Source organism: Taeniopygia guttata, chromosome 9 (assembly GCF_048771995.1).
Source record: "Taeniopygia guttata chromosome 9, bTaeGut7.mat, whole genome shotgun sequence".
Classification (NCBI taxonomy): Eukaryota; Metazoa; Chordata; class Aves; order Passeriformes; family Estrildidae; genus Taeniopygia; species Taeniopygia guttata.
The window spans coordinates 2,450,995-2,470,378 of NC_133034.1; the positions used below are offsets into that span (position 1 = coordinate 2,450,995).

A 19,384-nucleotide genomic window follows, 5' to 3' on the forward strand; every position below is an offset into this window, starting at 1 on the left:
TTACAAAAGAGTTTTCATTTAAAAACAGGGTAAGTCAGGCTTTATCCATGGCAGATTTTTCCCCACACAGCAAGCTCCAAGCTGAGGCATATTTTGGGACTCTGTAAGCCTCAGGTTTCTAAACTAAGAGATGATACAAGAGGCCAAAAGGCACAATGTCATCTGTGAGAGAATTAAGATTTGGACTGTATGGGTGTATCTGACTCAAAGCTATTAACTTTTGGTGGTAATGATGTGTCATCTTAGTCATGATCTTCATTACAAAATTCTCCCTGTCTTTGCAGGGATTTTCCCTGTCCTCTCCATCTGCTTTCATAGATGAATGTAATTAGGACGATTTAAGAGGAAATCATTAGGCAATTTTATAGGAAAGCAACAACTTTCCCCTACTGCCATCCTGCTACTCCCCATGGCTCCTATTTTGCAGTCACTTCTCCCATTCCTCAGGACAAGCAGTTCTGAAGCAATGGGATGAACACCACCAGTTTCCCATGAAGTTTCTCACATCTGGGTGCCTGCCTAGTCCAAAAGCTACGATCTCTCTTAAATGTTGCTATGTTTTGGGGGGGCACAGTGATGGAGTTTATGTGTGCAATTTCTGCAATCTTGTAAGGTTTAAGCCCACACAAGTGCTCCAGCTGAGGCACGGGCAGACTCCCTCCCCCTTTTTCACAGAGAACAACTGCTCTCCAAAGGCTCAGGAGCGACCGTTCGGTCTTCTGTGTGTCGCGAACCGAGTTAGACGCTGGCCAAAAGCCTGCAAGCTCATTTGGAGAAGCACACGGGCATTGCCTTGACACACACACAGGTGATCGCACACGTCTCAGTTCTGTGGGAAGCAGCTCAAAACGCGGCTGGCAGAGCTGCAGAGCACCAGCTTCAGGAGCTGGCAGGCTGTCGGATGAAGTAAACTCCAAAGCTGAGAATTTGTCGTAGAGAATTGCCTCTCTTCCCACATCTGCTCTTAAAGGGGCACTTTCAGCCTCCCCAGGACCTTGCTGGGACTCTCCGGCTCTCAGCTGATCTCCTTTCTCCTCGCCGCTCTAAGTGTGGAATGATTTAAGTCTTCTCCGCGGCCGTTTTCCCGCCCCGCTGGGGGAACTCCGGGCAAAGCAGCGGGGCCACGCCGCAGACAAAGAAGGGCTCGCTGCGCGCTGTCCCCGCGTCCTTGCCCAAGGACGGCGGCGGCCCCCGGAGCGCCGTGCGCGCCCTGCCCGCCCGGGGATGCCGGGGGATGCCCGGGGATGCCGGGGATGCCGGGGATGCTCGGGGCGCTCCGGCGGCTCCGGGCACCGCGCAGAGCCCGCGGCGGGGGCGCGGGGCGGGGCGGGGGCTGCGCCCCGCGCGGGATTGGCGCGGGATTGGCGCGGGCCGCGTGATGCCACGTCCGGCGGGGGAAGCCCTGCCCGCCCGGAGCCGCCCCGCCGCCGCTCGGCGCGCAGGTGGAGCGGAGCCGGCACAGCCCAGCCCAGCCCAGCCCAGCCCGGCCCGGCCCGGCCCCGCCGCGGGAGCAGCCCCGCAGCCCGCCCCGCGCCCCGCCCCGCCGCGCTCCGCCCGGCCCGGCGGCGCCGCAGCCGGCAGCATCGCGGCGGGACTGCCCGGGGATGCGGCCGCGCTAAGAACAAAAGCCCTCAGCGCGCTCTCGCTCCGGGGCTTTGAAGCGGCGCGGCCGAACTTGGATCTCTGCCCCCCTCGGCCGAGCCGCGGCGGCGTCCGGGGCTGAACTCGCCGGCGCCTTCCCCGCACGCCGCGGGCAGCCGGGGCTCGCCCGCCCGCCGCCTCGCCCGCCCGTCCCGCCGGGGCTGCCGCGGAGGGGCCGCACCCCGGGCCGCCTCCGCACCCCGGGACCTTGGCTTTGCCCTTCGCTCGGCAGGTGGCGGGGCCAGCGGAGAAGGATGCGTGTCTTCCCGTGGGGATTTTGGCTGCTGTGTGTCGCCTCCGCCCCGGCTCGCGGTGACAGCGGCAGCAAGGCGAGGAGCTGCGCCGAGGTCCGGCAGCTGTATGGGGCCAAGGGCTTCAGCCTCAGCGGCGTGCCCCAGGCCGAGATCTCCGGTGAGTGCCGCGGGGCCGCGGTGCCGGGCCGGGGCAGCCCCGGGGCCGCTGCCAGCCGGGAGATGCCCGGGCACGGCTCGGGAGCCGCGGGCTGGGAGCGCTCGCCGCCCCACGCTGGAGTTTGTCCCGGCTCGTGGGCGGCGAGAAGTCGGAGCGAGCGGGGAGGTTTCCCCGGAGCCGGGCTCCCCTGCCCCTCGCAGCGCCGCCGGCAGCCCTGCCCTGCCCTGCCCTGCCCTGCCCGCAGAGGGGCTCTCCCGGCGGTGGCGATGCGAACGGAGCTGCGAGGGGGGGTGGTCGCACCAAGTGTTCGGCGGTGGTTCTTTTTTCTCATTGTCTCGTTGCTTCTGTGCTGAGTGCAACTGAAACGGGTTTCAGGGTTTTGATTCAGAAATCGGAATAATCGGAGCGTAATGGGTGTCGGTGTCAGAGGTGGAAAACGCCGCAAGGTTGTGAGAGAGGAATTGATTTATTTAAATCTTCTTCTGGATGGGAAGCAAACGTCTAAATGATACTGGCTACTTACTAAAAATGAAGCAGGAGTAAAATGACCGCGTCAAACGTGAAGTGCAGGGGAAACCTGTGTAGCCTACGTTAGAGTGTGTCCTCTTGCTTTCATTCTGGCTTTGGATAAATCTTGGTTGATTTCCTCCTCTTTGTAGAAACAACTGAAATAGCAAGGAATATTCAAGGTCTGGTTTGTGTGGGTTTGGGTTTGGTTTTTTTTCTTTGAAGACTTGGGGGAAATATGCTGATGCAGTGTAGGGTTTTTTAAAATTCTCGTTAAAGTTTTGATACATCAACTTGTGACCCATATCCGAGAGCCTTCTCCTCACTTGTGGGAGCTTCCTCCTTCAGACAAAGCATAAAACATGCAGGCGTACGTGCCAGAGCCAACCCACAGGGACACCCCAGTAAAACTGCAGTTTGTACTGCACATCTAAGCTACACAATGCCTTATGTTGAATATTTCATCAGGTAATTTTTCAGAGAAACCAATTTGTTGTCTGACCAATGAACGGAGAAGGCTGAACCATATACATGCCTCATAAATGCGAATAAATTAATACCTTCTTTGTCAAGTTACAACTGAGAGTAAATTTCCAAAGTAAAACGAGCAGCCCTCAAAGTTAAACAGTGGGGAGTTTCAGAACCATTTGAACATCACTATTAATGGAATAGCACTTCAGTTGAGCAAGAAAGCGGCTTTTTATGAGTTTGCATCTCATTATTGCAGATGTGAATACATTAGCTGTCGTGTTTCAAGTGGGAAGTTCTTGGAAGGCTGAATGTTTACAAACATGCTGGAGGTGGCTGCAGCAGCACACAGGGATAGTACTACAGGGCAGCACCGAGGCTGGCAGCAGCTGCGGTTAACAGGATCACATATCGCAGGTCAGCAGCCACTAAAACATTTTTTACCTGCAAATTGTTGAGGTTCAGGAGTGTCAGGACACAGATTTCCAGGATGCAGGAGTTCTGTTTCCTGCTGAGTGTTGGTGCGAGCATACACACTGGCTATCTCAAGCCACAGTGGTTAAAATTGGAGTATCAAACCGGCGTCTCTGGCTGTTACTGTAGACAGGGAAACTCTGTAGATAAATGCCATGAAAACTTGAGGAATACTGCATGGAAAGTAATATGAAGAAGTGGTTGGAGGAAGAAGGTACCACACATAGAGCCGCTGCTGCTACCATTAGCCCGGTGTTTAAGACAGCTGCCAGACTAGATGATTTTCATTGGTAATTACCTCCTGACCAATGCACATTCAGGAATGCATTTCTGTGTCAGTGTGTTACTTGCCCAGTGCAGTTAAAACATCAGTGAGCATAGATATAACCTTAGAAACCTCCTGACAAAGCACAGTGTTGTGTATCCTCTTTGCTTTTTAGTAGTTGTGCAGGTCAGTGCAAAGCTTGGTGCCAGTTTTGCTTGTCTCCACGGAGAGGCATTTCAAGAGCCTCCTTGCATATCCCCATGTGTACCAAGTACGGGATCATGCAGTTTGTAATTCCACATTTGCTCGTTGTTTCAGGCTGGTTTCAGTGGCAGTGGGTCAGCTTGCTGTCACCTGCATGGAGCCTTCTCAGGTGACACCACTGACATCTGTGAACGCATCCCTGGGCACACAGCTGAGGAGGGGCAGGTGTCTTCTGCTATGTCTCAAGTGAAGGGAGAGGAAAGGGTCTTAGGTTGCCAGGGCAAGTCAGATCAGATATTAGAAAGAAATGTTCAGGGAAAGAGTAACTGTGCATTAGGCTGAGCTGGTGGAGTCACTCAGAGGTGTGGATAAGGGGTTGTTGTGGTGGTGCTGGGTTGATGACTGAATGAAATGATAGTGAGGGTTTCCAACTTTGGTGATTCTGTGGTTGGGAAACTTTTGGATAAGTTAAGAGATGTTGATGAACTGGGTTCAATGTTGTCTCCAGTTGGACCTGTGCTGAAGTTTCCTGACGGTGGCCTTCTTCATGTTTTAGGAGCTACCCCATGAACCATGTTTTTATTTTATTTTATTTCTGAGCTGTCTAGAGACAAAATCCCTTTCCACTGTCCTTCTCCAAGGATACCTTGGTGTTCTTTCCCTCCACTGCTTGCCCTGAAGCAAAGGGGAACATTCATTTCTTAGCCCGATGGCCTTGTCCCCAAAGTGGTGCTGACGTTGCTCCTGTCTGCCTGGGCCTGGCTCCAGGCACTGCTTGGTGTGTGTTGGTGTCACAGCAGCCCAGCCCCAGGAGCCAAACCCCACACTGCACCCCCAGAGCTGCCCTGCAGAAGGAGTTGAGCTAGCTCCCAGCACACAGGCTCTGACTCAGACTGAGATTGGCTGTGTTTGTGTTGGGTTTAGAACACTTACTGCATGCTTTACACCTTCTAATCTCTATTCTTAGTTATGATTTAAGAGGATTATGAATAATCTAGTGTCTCCACAGCTCACCAGAAGGTAGTCCCTGCTTGTGGCTGCATGGATCAGCTGGAGAAGAGTCCCACAGTTATTAGCTGGCTAATAGATAAGCATCTGATGCAGAGATAGACTCTTGGCTTACCAGATTTCTCATTAACCACCTAGACAGGGTTTCCTGGTTTTTTGCTAATGTTGTACAATGCCTTTAACATGTCTAAGCACTTTAAATGTGTCAGGTGCTGTTATTAAGTGTGTTTAGGGAGTACACAAGGTGTTATATCTCAGTACTTTGAAGTCAGTGGCAAAATTCCCAAACATGAAAGCAGTGTCTGCTCATTTTAGCAATCCTGACAGACAGCTGTGTGCCCAGAGTCTTGGGTGAAGATCTCCCTTACAGAAAGTTTCTAATGCTGGGGGAAAAGCCCCCTACTCCTTGAGTTTGGGAAAGTTACACCACTTGCTCCCATGAGATGTACTACTAACTCGATCGCAGCTTTCCTGCGTGTTGGGAGAGCGTTCCCACTCTCCTTTTGGATGACGCACACCCCCTTTTTCTGATTGCTATAAAATAAGGGAAACCAGTTTGAGAGCTTCCAGTGTTTTCGTTTTCTGGAGGTGGCAGCTGTTCCTACTGTCTCACATTCCTGCGGGATCCCAGTGCGGGTCCCTGCTCTGGTGCTGAAGGGGAGGCATTCCCTGCTCTAGGGGTGTTTTTTAGTGCCCGTGTTAGGGACTGGTTACCTCAGGCTCACAGTGTGGCTTGTGATAGAGTGAGCCCTCACCACCACAAACTATTGCCCTGTGAGGGGGATATCCCGCTTTCTCTGACTTGTGGCAGTGTCTTGGGGTTACTGATGTTGGGTGGGTGACTGCTCCCCAGTATCTTGAGCACAGGTAGTTCCCTCACGGACTGGAGAAGACCTAAGGCTTGTGATTTGATGTGAATGTGCTTGGCCCTTGTTCTCTGTTTGGTTTGAACTTCTGCTTTGGTTTGTTTATTCCTGAGACTAATCGTCTAGCCACTAGACGTGGCTTGTGTTAGGCTGATCTTGTTGACACGGGCAGTGGGTGCAGGGCAGCCAGAGAAGAGGAGGGTACAGAAAAAAGCCAGCTGGACTTTGCCAGGCTGCCCATCCAGTGACACGTCTCACACAGATCCTTCCCTAGCTCTGCAGCTGAAAGAAGTCAGAGCAATTGTTTTAACCTTTTAGTCCTTTTAGGCTATATAATTAGGTTTTATGATGAAAACATTGTCAAGTGTATGTGTTTGAGCCCTTTAGAGAAGTGTTATCTGAGTAGAGAACAGGTCTGGCAACCAGCTGGGACTTGATCAAGCTCTTGGAAGGGGGACTGGAACCCCATCTTGGAGGGTGTTTCAGCTGCTGGCACTTCCAAAGTGGGACAAGCCTACATCTGTGGTGTGACACATAAAATCTGGGGCTCCTCCTTTCCCAAAGAAAGATCTGTACCCGTGACTAAAGGGGCATTCCAGTGCTTTCTGGGGTGGTCATTCCATTTGGGCTATATTTCCTCAGGGCAGGGGGATTTCTCAAGATCAACTCCACGGAGGAATCCCAGATGCAACAGCATCCCGTTAATGAGCCGAACTCCTTGGGGGCGGATGGGAACGGCCTTTGCAGCCTGCAGCTTTAAAATGCTGTTCCTGACGAGGAAACCGGGGAGCTGTGCCTTCTCCTCCAGCTGCGGCTGTTTCGGTGGGATGCCCGGGGTGCAGCCGGGCGATGTGCGCAGGAGCGGGCTGGGATCCGGGCTGGGATCTGGGCTGGGATCCAGGCTGGGATCCGGGCTGGGTTCCACTGCGGGATCTGGGCTGGGTTCCCGGGCTGGGATCCGGGCTGGGATCCGAGCTGGGATCCGGGCTGGGTTCCACTGCGGGATCTGGGCTGGGTTCCCGGGCTGGGATCCGGGCTGGGTTCCCGGGCTGGGATCCCGGGCTGGGTTTCCGGGCTGGGATCCCGGCTGGGTTCCGCTGCGGGATCTGGGCTGGGATCCGGGCTGGGTTCCCGGGCTGGGTTCCCGGGCTGGGATCCGGGCTGGGTTCCCGGGCTGGGTTCTGCTGCGGGATCCGGGCTGGGATCCGGGCTGGGATCTGAGCTGGGATCCAGGCTGTGTTCCTGGGCTGGGATCCGAGCTGGGATCTGAGCTGGGATCTGAGCTGGGATCACGGCTGGGTTCCGCTGCGGGATCCGGGCTGGGATCCTGGCTGGGTTCCCGGGCTGGGATCCGGGCTGGGTTCCCGGGCTGGGTTCTGCTGCGGGATCCGGGCTGGGATCCGGGCTGGGATCTGAGCTGGGATCCAGGCTGTGTTCCTGGGCTGGGATCCGAGCTGGGATCTGAGCTGGGATCCGAGCTGGGATCACGGCTGGGTTCCTAGGCTGGGATCCGAGCTGGGATCCGGGCTGGGTTCCGCTGCGGAATCCGGGCTGGGATCCGGGCTGGGTTCTGCTGCAGGATCCGGGCTGGGATCCCGGCTGGGATCCGGGCTGGGTTCCCGGGCTGGGTTCCCGGGCTGGGATCCGAGCTGGGATCACGGCTGGGTTCCGCTGCAGGATCCGGGCTGGGATCCGGGCTGGGATCCGGGCTGGGATCCTCTGTGGGATCCGGGCTGGGATCCTCTGTGGGATCCGGGCTGGGATCACGGCTGGGTTCCCGGGCTGGGATCCGGGCTGGGTTCCCGGGCTGGGATCCGAGCTGGGATCCAGGCTGGGATCCAGGCTGGGTTCCCGGGCTGGGATCCGGGCTGGGTTCCCGGGCTGGGTTCCCGGGCTGGGTTCCTGGGCCGGGATTCCGGGCCGGGATCCGGGCTGGGACCGTGGATAAGGCGCTGCCCTCTAGCGGCACTCCCGGCCCGGAGCCGCCCGCCGCCCTCCGGACGCTGCTGCCGGTATTTCTGAGGGAATCTGCTCCTCTGTCGCCCTGAGATGGATGACTAAGCTCTCCACCACCTAATTATCCTTATCAGCTGTGTCTGAAACAAAACCCCGTATTTCAACAGCTTCTTTTGTTGGTGAAGCAAAAGCGTGCGATTTCTTTTCCCAGGGAATTTGCATGGATGTATGGCTGGAGACACCCACTAGCACCACTGTGGGAAGCTGCAGAGCTCACCTCATCTCTCCTTTCCCTGTCCTGCCCTGCAAGTGCCCCGTTTTATTTAAGAACACATGTCAGTCGGTGTCTGGGTTCTCCGGATGGGCTTGATAGGAGACGTGTGGTTTTTGGCAGCGACTGTAAAACAGTTGGTTTGATGTTCTATTGCTTTCAGTGCCATCGTCTCACATGGAGGGGACCAGATAGATGTATTCCTCTGGGCGTTTTCAATTATTAACTGTGCTTTGACTTAGCCAAAGGCAGGGTGGGAGTCGGTAACTTCGTTATCAAAAATGTGTATTTAAAGCCAGAGGTTTTCCCTTGCAGGTCACAACAACGAGGACTGAAAACAGAGAAGCAGAGGCCCTGGAGCACCTGCCCATGAGCAGCAGCTGAGCACAGGCTCTGTGCCCAACCCACCAGTGCCCGCTGGGCTGGGCAGGGGGGCTGAGGATCATCTATTTTTATTGCAGCATCAAATTGCATTAGGCACAGTATGGCAGGGGAAGGCAGGATGAAAGGATAGCTCCAGCCTCAGAGAGCTGTTGGTCTGAGCAATATCCTGGCCCTGCTGTCTGCAGTGGTCTCAGCACGGTGTGGTTGGCCCAGTGCTGCAGTTCTGCTCTCGTGACAGCAGCTCAGGTGTTCCTCCCCTGTCTTGTGGGGCTCTGGATGTGAGGATCTGGTTGGGGAAGTGACTGACAGGTAACACTGGCACAAGGAAAAATTTTGTATTTGCTTCCAGCATTCAACTGAGAATTTCAGGGGAAGACCAGGGAAATAGACATCTCAATTCTGTGGAAATCCATAGGCTTCCTTGGGGAAAGCAGCTTTAATTTCTGTTTGCTGCCCAGGTCCCTGCTGACTGCTACATGTTTCTGTATATTGGGTTTCTTTCTTTGCCCTATGGGATGCTGCTGTGTACAGGCAGCAGGCAGGTAGCCCCAGGGAGGGAATACTGTCAAAACAGCAGGCTGCTCTGGCACACAGCTGGCTCTGCTGGCTCTGCCCAGCTTCTGTGACAGGGCAGGTGTTGCCTCCAGACAGGAGTGCTGCTTTCCCCCAAGCAGCTCCCGAGGTGGTGAGTGCTCCTGTTGCTCCTGCTCAGGGAAGCCCTAAGAAAAGCCCCAGCAGAGAGTTGCCAGCAGTGGGGTGTCCTGTCCTGTCTCGCCGTGGTGGGGTGTCCCTGATGGAAGCACGCCCAGCTCCACAGCAGCAGGGCTGGGCTCTGCCTGCCCTGGGCACAGCAGAGGGGCCTCTCCTGTCCCTGCCATGTCCTGCCCTGCCATGTCCTGCCCTGCAGAGGGCACAGAGCAAACCCAGAGTCACCTTCTTGGCTTTTCCTCTGCAGGAGCTGCTGCGCAGTCGAGTGTTAGCTCAGAAAGGAGCTGGACGTGCTGCTTCTGGTTGGGTGGCAGGAAAGTCAAGTGTTCTCCTTGTGGGAATCCAGGGCTTCCCCCTGGCTGCCCTGGCAGGTCTGGGACCCTGGCAGGGGGTCAGGAACCCCCCTGGACAGAGCCCCCAGAGACACTGGCTGTGATCTCTGTCCATGGAAAAGAGTTTTCAATCTTACAGGATGAATTACAAGCTCTGAGTGTTTGATATGAGTAATAATTAAGTGTGGCACGGGTGCAAAAGTAACATTTTAGGTTTCTAGATTAGGGGTCCAAAGGGGACAAGATGGAGGAATTGGGTGTGCCTTGTCCTTTTTCTCCTTCTTCATGCCCTCCATGTTTCACTGTGGTGTTGGCATTTTTCTGTTGGTTCAGGCTGGGGACACACTGTCCAACGTAGGTGACAGATATTGGCACGTTATTGTAAATCCAGCACAGGTAGTTTGTGGTATTTAATGTTTGTACCATCCCACTGAGGGCAGAGCCCCACACGCTGCCCTGCAGGACAGAGCTGCGGCAGGGCAGCAGAACATGTTAGAGATAAACAGAATAAACAACCTTGAAACCAGCACAGACCAATTATGGCTTCTTCTTTGGCAGCGGGGCTGAAAGACAGAGACTTTCTACAGTCTTGGAATCATCAATAGCACAGATTCTGACACTCCTCAGCTTTCATCTGCCCCTCCTGAACTGCTGCATAGATTGAGTCTTTCTGAAAATCCTAAGTCACTCCTTTCTACCTCTGTAAGTTAAGCAAGAGTGTTAAGCAAGAGTTGGGCCTTCTTTTTCAGTTTTCCTCCAAATATTGACTCCCAGGCACAGCTGTGAGAAGGAAGGAGACATTGAGTGGGCAGCTGGTGGGGCAGACACGCCACCTGCATGGGTGGTGGTCTGGAGCAGGTTCATAACAATCCCTTCACCTTTAAATTTACCTGGGGAAAAGTGACACTTTTGTTTTGCTGTCTGTGTCTTGCTCGTGGCGTTAAGGGTAACTCTGCCTCATGGGGAGGGCAGATCCTAAAGCTTGCAGGAACCCTCACAGCAGTTGCCTGAAGGTTATTCCACCCTGTTTTGTAGTTTGTTTGTACAACACTGCTGTAGCTGCCATTGTGTTAGAAAATTTCCCCTCAGAGTTACAAAAAATAGATAAAATTCAAAACTCATGAAAGCAGAAAATTTCCTCCATTCTCTGTTAGCTGTGAAGGACAGACTGCTCTCTCCTGTGATGTCTGTATACCCTGGCACTCTGTTACTCAGAATGTGTTTTATCCCTGACAGGTGAAACCTGTCTTTAAGTAACATTTGATTCCCAGGGAATCAGGTTACCTACGTTGCCAGATTGTTCTACAAAAAATAATGAAGCTTTAGACTGCAGACACTTAAAATTCTTGTCTGAACGTGACAGGGCTGTGAGCTTGGTCAGTCACTTCTGCCCGCTAATGTGTTCCTGTTTTACTTGGAATTCTTCAGATATGGAAAACTTTCTTTCTTAAAGTTCAAATAAGCAGAGCGCTGTGACCGTTTTTCCCAATGCTGTTGCTTCTGAGTTTTAAAAAATACATTCATCACAACTGTGTTGCCTGTATAGAAATTATAAAACTAATTTGATTTTATGTGCCTTTCTGTATAGTGCAGCGTGAATCAGAGATACAGAATTACCCAGCTGTTACAGGCTCCTGTGCTAGCAATATGAGTAAAACCAGTTTTTCAATTGCCATGCATTCTTCTGAAGTATAAAAAAGAGAGGAAAACAACAACACTAGTTTTGCTGTGGTTTTGGGGAGAAACATGGTAGTACTTATGTAGACAGTCAATCTTTTATATTACTAAAATGCAAATACTCTATGACAAATAGTTTTGGCTTGCAAAAAAAATAGTATTTTATAGGATTGTAAAACTATCCTGTATAATTCAGTTGGATGGGCATATTTCTAAAATACGAGTGTTTTAGAAAATTATAGTTTTAATTTTCATGCATAAATAAATCGTAATAAAAGCACTGTCAAAATTAGCATCAATTTAACATTTTTAAAAGTACTGACATAAAAAGGCTACTCCAGTCTCTTCTGCTGTCGGTGGATGTTGTTGCATGGAGGTTTGCATTGTGTAATTGATCCTGGAGCGAGTGCCAGGCGCAGCAGACGTTTGTGTAGGGCTCTGTCCCAGAGCTCTGCTCCTCCCTGGATAAGCTGCGTGGTGCAAATCGGGTGCTGCCATCGCCGCTGCGTCTGGCACCAGGGAGGTCTGCTCCTAGTCCCCATCTGGATGCAAATTTTCACCATGGAGCTGGAAAAGCCACTTCACTTTTCTTGTTTCAGCAGTTTCCTCTGCCATAAACGCTAAATTGGAATGAGGGAGTTTGAGTAACCCATGGGAAGTTTGGTTTATTAAACTCTAGTCCCTAAATGTGAGAGCAGTGGTCTTCTCCCCCGATGCAGTTGCTTGCTGTGCACAGCTGCATGACTTTAAAACAGTTGTAGAACCAGTTTAGATTTTTACAAACATCTGTTTGGCTTTGTGACAGAATACCAAACAACCCCTGCAAAAGAACCCCTCTCTGTCTCTCCCCCGTTGCATTTGCGGGAGGTCTCGGAGAGGTTTCCATGAGGGAGGAGCAGGAGGCTGGTATTTTTTTTAGAGAGGCTCTCAAGGCCAAAGCGTAGCTAAGGGACTCATCTGCTGTGAATTTGAGGAAGGGCTGCACAATGGTGGGAACCCATGGGTGGGAATCCCTAGGCCTGTGCCCCATGTCCGATGGCACTGGGGTGTGGCAGTGCCCCAGCTGCTGGTGTCTTGGGGGATCGGTGTGGAGGAGACCTTGGGAAGAGCCTGGGGAGGCCAGAGGAGTGTTCCAATTTGCTTTTTGCAAGTGGTGGGCTTGGCAGTGCTGGGTTAATGGCTGGGCTCGATGATCTTAGAGATCCTTTCCAACCTGAACAATTCTGTGCCTTGTGGCAGGTCTGTTCTGTGCCCCGAACACAAACTCCTGCAGGTGCGTGGTGGCTGCACGCTGAGCTCGTGAGGGGCGAGTGTTACCTGGACATGTGCCCAATGCCCACAGACACACCTCCCATGCAGGCAAAGTCCTCTTTGGGGCACGATGTGATCCATGGGTTTCCATGTGGCACATACCTTTGCTTGGTGTGGTTTTAAATGTATCCCTAGATGGAGGAATGGCTCATCCCAAAGCTGGGACTCCATTGCCCTGCTTTCACAGTTGGTATAAAAGTGCCACTGGCATCCAGAGCTTGCCTCTGCCACCCAGCTGCTTTGTCCCACCTGGACAGCAGCATGGGGGACAGCTTGTTTTGCCATATCCACGTGTCCTGCACTGCTCAGCTGTGGGATCCCTGAAACCCCAAATGTCTCTGTGCCAAGCCTTTTGTATCAGGATAGCCAAGGGGACTGACCGTGCTGCTCCTTAGGGCAGTGCATTCAGGGAAAAACTAATCCAAATGTCGCTAGCACTTCTGCAGAACTAATGAAAAGGAAAGTTTTATCGGTAAATCTTCACAGGTGCCAGCAAATATAAATAAGCAAAGCTTAAGCTGTGACTTTATTCTCAAAATAAACAGAGCAAACACCTTTTGACAGGGGGCACATTTTACTTGTAAACCGGGGGGAAAGGCACTGTGTTGAAATGCAGTATCACTTCTCCCACTATCCTGGATCAGCTGTCTGGGAGCTTGAGTTTTGGTTTCATTAGCAACACTGCTGCTACTGTTTGTGTTGTACTGAAGACATCTCCTGTCACGGTCGTAAATTAAATATTTTTCACTGTTAGCAAAACACTGTTTGACAGGTTTTAGGACTGGAATTCCTGAATGTATCTGCTGATGTATGTGTGTGTCCAGCAGCATGGTGTCTTGTGTTATCCTGCTGTCACTGATATATTTTGAGCACTTTACATCACTCTGGCTGACCTGGCTATCCTTTTTGCCAGCTACAGAAAAAGACTTGTGAAATGTCTCTTTGCAGGGCTCTTTATGGGAGCAGTGGTTGCTCTGGGAGCCTGGTGTGCCTGCATATGCTGAGACCCTTGGAACAGCAGACATCCACAAGTGATGTACAAAAATAATGTTCCTGTGTTGTTCTGTAAACTGGAGGCTGCAGGATTTGTGTAGTGTAGAATGAATAAAAATACAATAACTGATAAAAGAGAATTAGGTATTTGCATCCTTTATTTGAAAAATGGTGTGAAGTGCCTTATAGTCTTGTGTTTGGTGGCTTTGGGGCTGCATCTGAGCATGATGCTCATTTCAGGGTACCTGTCCAGATATGGCTGCAGTGGAGCTGCTCTGGCACCACCACCGAGCCGCTGGAGCAGCTCTGAGTGCTGGGCAGGTTCAGCAAGTGAAGTCCAGAAGATCCCCTTACTGCCTGCGACTACTCAGTGTGTGGGAACAGAGGAGACAAGCTGGACTTGGTGCATGGCAGCAGGATAGGAGGTGGTGGACACAGCTGAAATAAACTTCTTAGTCCCAACAAGAAATTCCATCTCAAATGTTCAATCCCGACCCTGGCAGAAAAGAAGCAAAAAAAGTCTTTCCATATTTGAAATTCTCATTTCATACATGGAAAGACTTTTTAAACCTGAGTTTAAAACCATAGGCTTGAGTTTGAACACAGGTACAGGAGTCCAGAGAAGTGTTGTGATTTCCATCTCCATCCTTGAAGATACTCAGAGTTCGTGTGGGCCAGGCCCTGGAGCATCTGCTCTAGTTTGTCCTGTTTTGAAGGAGGGCTTGGACTCGATGGCTGCAGAAGACCTGTAGGCTTCAATTATTCTGCAATTCTGTGTAAATGCTGTAATTGTGCCAGATCAGGTGTAGGCAGAGGGCTTTTGTTAATGATGGTCTTCTGAGGAGGGAGGGATGAAAGAAAATCCTTCCAGTACTGCCATGTAACATTAGCAAATTTTGAATTTATTTATTAGCTTATGAAATATGACATCTAGTGAAATCAAAGAGGAGCAACAGCATTCTCCTGTGCTGGTACTCCAGAGATAGTTAAATTTTCTGCTCTGGCACATGTGTCTGGCATGACCTTGGGCAAGTTGCTTAATCTATCTGTGTCTCCAATCCCCATCTGTTCATTACTGTCTTTAAATTACAATACCTTGTTTTTGTAATTTGTCTTTGAATTACAAAGTCTTGGAGTACAGATTCTCACTATGTCTCTGAATTTCGCTGTACAGTACTTAGCACAATGGGACCATAAATCTTCATCAGTCCTGTGATACATGAATAATAAACAGTAACGGCATCATTTTGGGCCACATTCTGCCTCTGATCTCATGATGCATAAAGACAGGAGGGTTTTGTTGATTAAAATGCTGTTCTGTTCAGCCTAACGAAGATACATGGGCCTTCCTGAACAGATTTTTACAAGCCTGTTGTTGGTTGTTGGAGTTTTATTCTGTTTCATCATTACTCATTGATTGCAGGTATCTAAACAATTTGCTTGGCAGATCAGGGAATAATAAATTCCTTTAATCTGTGTTTCTTTCAGTTTAATTATTGTTAACTCATTACTTTGTGTTTAGTTCAATGGATAATGAACTCCGTTCACTGTGTGGTGAAACAGAGTTGAACTACAGAGACAGAACTGGCTTCTCTGGTTCTTTTGAAGATACAAACCAAAATTGCAGAGTCACTGAGTGTTTAACTCCAGGCTGGATTGAAGGTTACCAGCAGGCACACTGTGGTTGCATTTGCAGGGCTCCATGTAGGTTGGCATTATTCCGCTTGGTTCTGTGTCTGGCACTGCATTACGTTTGTCGCTTTATTTTCAGACAGTTAAGAAACTGGTAACTACAATGTAGGCAGCTATTTTAGTCTTGATTATAAGACACTGTCTAATAAATCATATGTAGTACAATCCTAATTACTGCAGACAGACTTTACATTTGTGACTGTGGTAATACTGTGTTGGACTACTTCCTGCAGAGTTTAGCACTGTGTTCAGACCTTCCCACTTTGGCTGCAGCTGGGGGAATAAATCCTTCATTCTCTCGGGGGTGCTGTGGTCTCTAGTGCCATGCCACTGAGCATCTGGGTTCTTTTAGGGCATTACCCGTTTCTCTTGTTTCTTCATCCTGTGACTGTGACCGTGTTGCAGCGTTGGCCATGGCTGCAGGCTGTGCCAGCAGCACACGGGAGGGCACTGCTGCTGCTGAGGGCTCTGTCCCCATGTCCCCAGCCCCAGGGAGCACACAGGGGCCAGGGCCACCCCTGTGGCTTTGCTGTCTCATCAGCAACCCATCTAGCACAAACTGAAATACACCCGTGTGTGTTTTAACACCTCAGTTATGGATCTTACGTGTTCCTCCTGGGGCTGGGCAGCAGGATTTGGGGGAGACCAGGGAGGGGAGCAGAGCATGTTGAGTCCCTTCAGACGTCCCCCTCTGCTCTGCAGCCATTCCCAGCTAGTCACACAGCAATCAGAATAAAAATACTACCAAGGCTTTCCCCTCATCGCCAAGGCTGGGTCTCTGGAGCAGAGCATGAAGCCTGCAAACAGAGCTGCCCTGGTAGAAATGTAACTTTCCTATCATCAGCTAAAATGAAATAAGGAAAATAGGGATTTTGGTGAGATCCATGCTGAATGGCTTCTGAGGGTTTGGCAACATGTCATGGAAAGCTTGAGTATGGCTATATGTCAAAGATCACTGTTGAAATGTTTATTTTGGGCTTGCTGCTGTATTCTGTTCAGTCATCAGGAGAAGACGGTTTCTGACATTCACACTGTCTGACCATTTCCCACACACATTTAATGCAATTCTTGCACAGTTAACAGGGAGACAAAACTTGAGAGTCCCAGATGACTAAATTGCTACTCTGGAGATATTTTTCCTCTCCTGGGGAAGGAGTTGTTTTCTGCAGTGTCCCCCACAAAAGCCCTTTAATACAAATAACATTACTCACATTTGCAGAAAGAGAAAATGGCACTTGCCAAATCTGCAAATCACAGTTGTGTTTCTGTCAGCTTTGGCAGCTACATGGCTTCTGGTAACGCTAATGAAGGCAATGTGCTTTTAATTTAAAATCCTCCCTGCAGAAAAAAAAAAGTAGCTGGCAGTTGAGGGACTCGGCGGTGTCTTTGTGTGAAACTTCTCTTTCTTTATTTTCTATGGCTTGCTTTAGCCAAGGAGAAACTGTTAATTAAAAAATATTCCTAATGTAGCCAAATATGCAGGAATGTACTTATGCAACAACTACCTGCACCAGTTCCGCAGTAAATCACTCCTTTGTTTTCATTCGATGAGCAATTCTAATTAACCAAATAAAAATACTGCTTACCTTGCACTTAACTCAGCAGATTTGCTGCTTCTCGGATGATTGAGGGGGCTGGGATGGATGGGGCCTGGTTTTGTTTGGATGACTTGGATTCAGCATGGCCAGGGTGGTCAGATGACAAAAGGAGAGGATAACCCTGCCTGGGGAGCAGTTCCTGCAGGGTGGGAGCACCCAAAGGTGCAGGCTCTCCCCAAAGGCTTGCCCTGGCTCTGTGCCTGCTGCAGGAGACAGAGGAGGCGGGAGGACAGCATTGCTCAGACCACGTTTAAATGCAGTTTCTTTGAAGGCATGTTTCCTTAGTTCATAAGGCACTGGACCAAATAATGGATCCAGTCCACATAATTTGGTGCTTTGAGAGCAGTAAAAAGTCTGTGCTTGGAGAAGAGTGTGAGGAACATGCCTGCATGTTGAACATGTTCAGTGGTGGTGACGTGGTCCTGCAGCAGAAGCGTCCAGAAATGATCCAGGTGTGTTGTGGTCCCTTGCTTCAGCCCTTGGTCCTGCCCTGGATCCTTTGCAGCAGTTCAGAGGAGCTGCAGGCAGGAGCTGCACCCTGGTATTTTGTTGTTTTTGTAGAGCTTAGGATGTCTCTGGAGCTGTGGAATGAGAAGGTTGGGCAGGAGATACAGAACGCTTCTGACAAGTGTAAAAGTGATCTAACAGCCTGGTCAACAACTGGGGTGCTCCAAGTGCAGTATTTGCACAGGTTCCATTTGATGGAGCACCATCAGCTGCAACCAGTCTCCCACATCTGGGAGCAATGGAAATTTTTTTTTTAATTTAAAAGGAGAAAATTTTCACTAGCTTTAGAAAAAACCAAGGTTAAATCTACTGTTGAGTTGTCTTGAACTTGTGTATAACTAGGGTAAGCATTTATATTGCCAAATGATGAAAGCATTTTATGCTTTATTGCACTGTAGTAACTTCTTCAGCACTGCATTTCATGTGTGCAGGAAGGAGGGGTTTGGCTGGGTTCACAAATATATCACAATGATTTGAAACTTGTTCCTTTTTTCATCACAAATGAAAAATGTCCAAAGCTGTTGGGCCTGTAGCTTATTGCCCCTTCACACAAACACTTGTTTTGGAAGGGCTGGGGGGCTGATGGAGGCACTGATACACCCTGAAGCAGACACTGCTGCCCTTGGCTGTAATAGCAGGAGGTTTTGTAAGGCAGTAGCTGGAGCTGATGCCTTGTGCAGACTGACCCAAAACAGAGGCTGGACAGAGCTAAAGAACAAAGCAGGGATTTATTAGAAGGCTTCCATGGATCCACCTTGGGCAGCACAAGAGCCCAGCCAAGGCTGCACCCAAGATGACCCAAAATGGTCCCAAAAGGCGCGACCGCTCACGGGGTCTCTCACTTTGATCAGTTCTCCTCCATTGGCACCTTGGAGGTCATTGTCCAATTCCAGCTTTAGCCCAGGCAGTCCCATCCTGCTTGTTTTTCTCTCTCCAGCCCACGTTGTTTGTGCTCTTGGGCCTGAGGTTTGGATGATTTGTCCTTGGTGCCCAGCTGGAGAAGGAATTGTTTTGTCTCCCTGCTCTGTGCAGAGAGCTCAGCATCCCCTGATATGAAGCCCAGAATTACACACTAAAGCAGCACAGAACCTGAAAAATGTAAAAGCTCAAACCTGAGGCATCAGAGCTATATTTTACTTCCCAAAGTCTGGGTGTTCAGCAGGAGTCGTGACCGCCCCGTCAGGGCTGGTGTAGCAGCAGCTGGTGCAGGAGCTCCTGCAGGTCCTCACAGAGCTGAGAAGTTGGGCACAGCCTCCCAGGGCTCCGCAAAAAGTGGTTTGCTCGACAGAACTGACTCCCTGCTCCCATCTGCTTTAAGGCTGTACCCCAGGGACAAAAATCTGGCCTCATTGCTTCCTCCCAGGGGATTTATCTTGGAACTTTGAAACCTAACCTCCTGCTCCATGCCTAAATTTAAATCCAGAGTTTCTGACTGAAGATGGAACCATATGTCAGGGAAGCACTGGGGCCCAGCCGTCCCCTGTATATTTATAATCTGCTGTTGCTCTGGGAGTTTGCTGTAGAAACAGGAGCCAGAAGAGGGCCCAGCTTGGCAGGAAGGTTTATGGGATGTGCACTACCAGAGTGCTGCCCTGTTAGGGGCATGTGAGGAGCCCCGTGCTTGGCAAATGAGCACTGGGAGGGGTGCAAGGATGCTTGGTGTCTAATCCAGAGGTCACCTGAGGTAATCCAAAAGCACTGTGGGAGTGCCATGGTCATGTTTCCAGAAGCAGCCATGGTCTTGGAGCCTTGCTGCAGAAAGGAAGTCACTTGAACAGAATGCTCACCAGCCCAGCACTGCCTTCTGGAGACTGCAGGCCAGCTGCATCTTCCCTGGTGACCCTGGGGAGGGAGCAAGGGATCTAACAGATGGAGAAGATATATTCTTGTGATTAGTGGGTGATGGGCTCCTCCTAAGCAGAGAAGGTCTGTTCTTTTAATTAATTAGCTGGTTAATATGTTTGTGCAATGGCATGCCTAACTAATGTGCAGTTTCTATGAATACACATACCAGTGGTAGTAATGGGTGCAGATGGCTGTAATTACCCAGGTTGGTTTCTGCAATAATCACACATGCAACACATCAAGTTGGCATAAAAGTTGGCATGGAT

General features: G+C 50.6%; 1 protein-coding gene across 1 annotated transcript in view; it reads left to right on the top strand.

Moving 5' to 3' along the window:
* The first annotated feature begins 1,523 nt into the window (after positions 1-1,523).
* Positions 1,524-19,384, top strand: part of GPC1 (glypican 1) — a 203,394-nt gene continuing 185,533 nt past the window's right edge. The window contains exon 1 of the mRNA XM_030280744.4: positions 1,524-2,052. Within this exon, the coding sequence (XP_030136604.4) occupies positions 1,896-2,052 (157 nt within the window). The 5' untranslated portion in view covers positions 1,524-1,895. The remainder of the gene's footprint in view (positions 2,053-19,384) is intronic.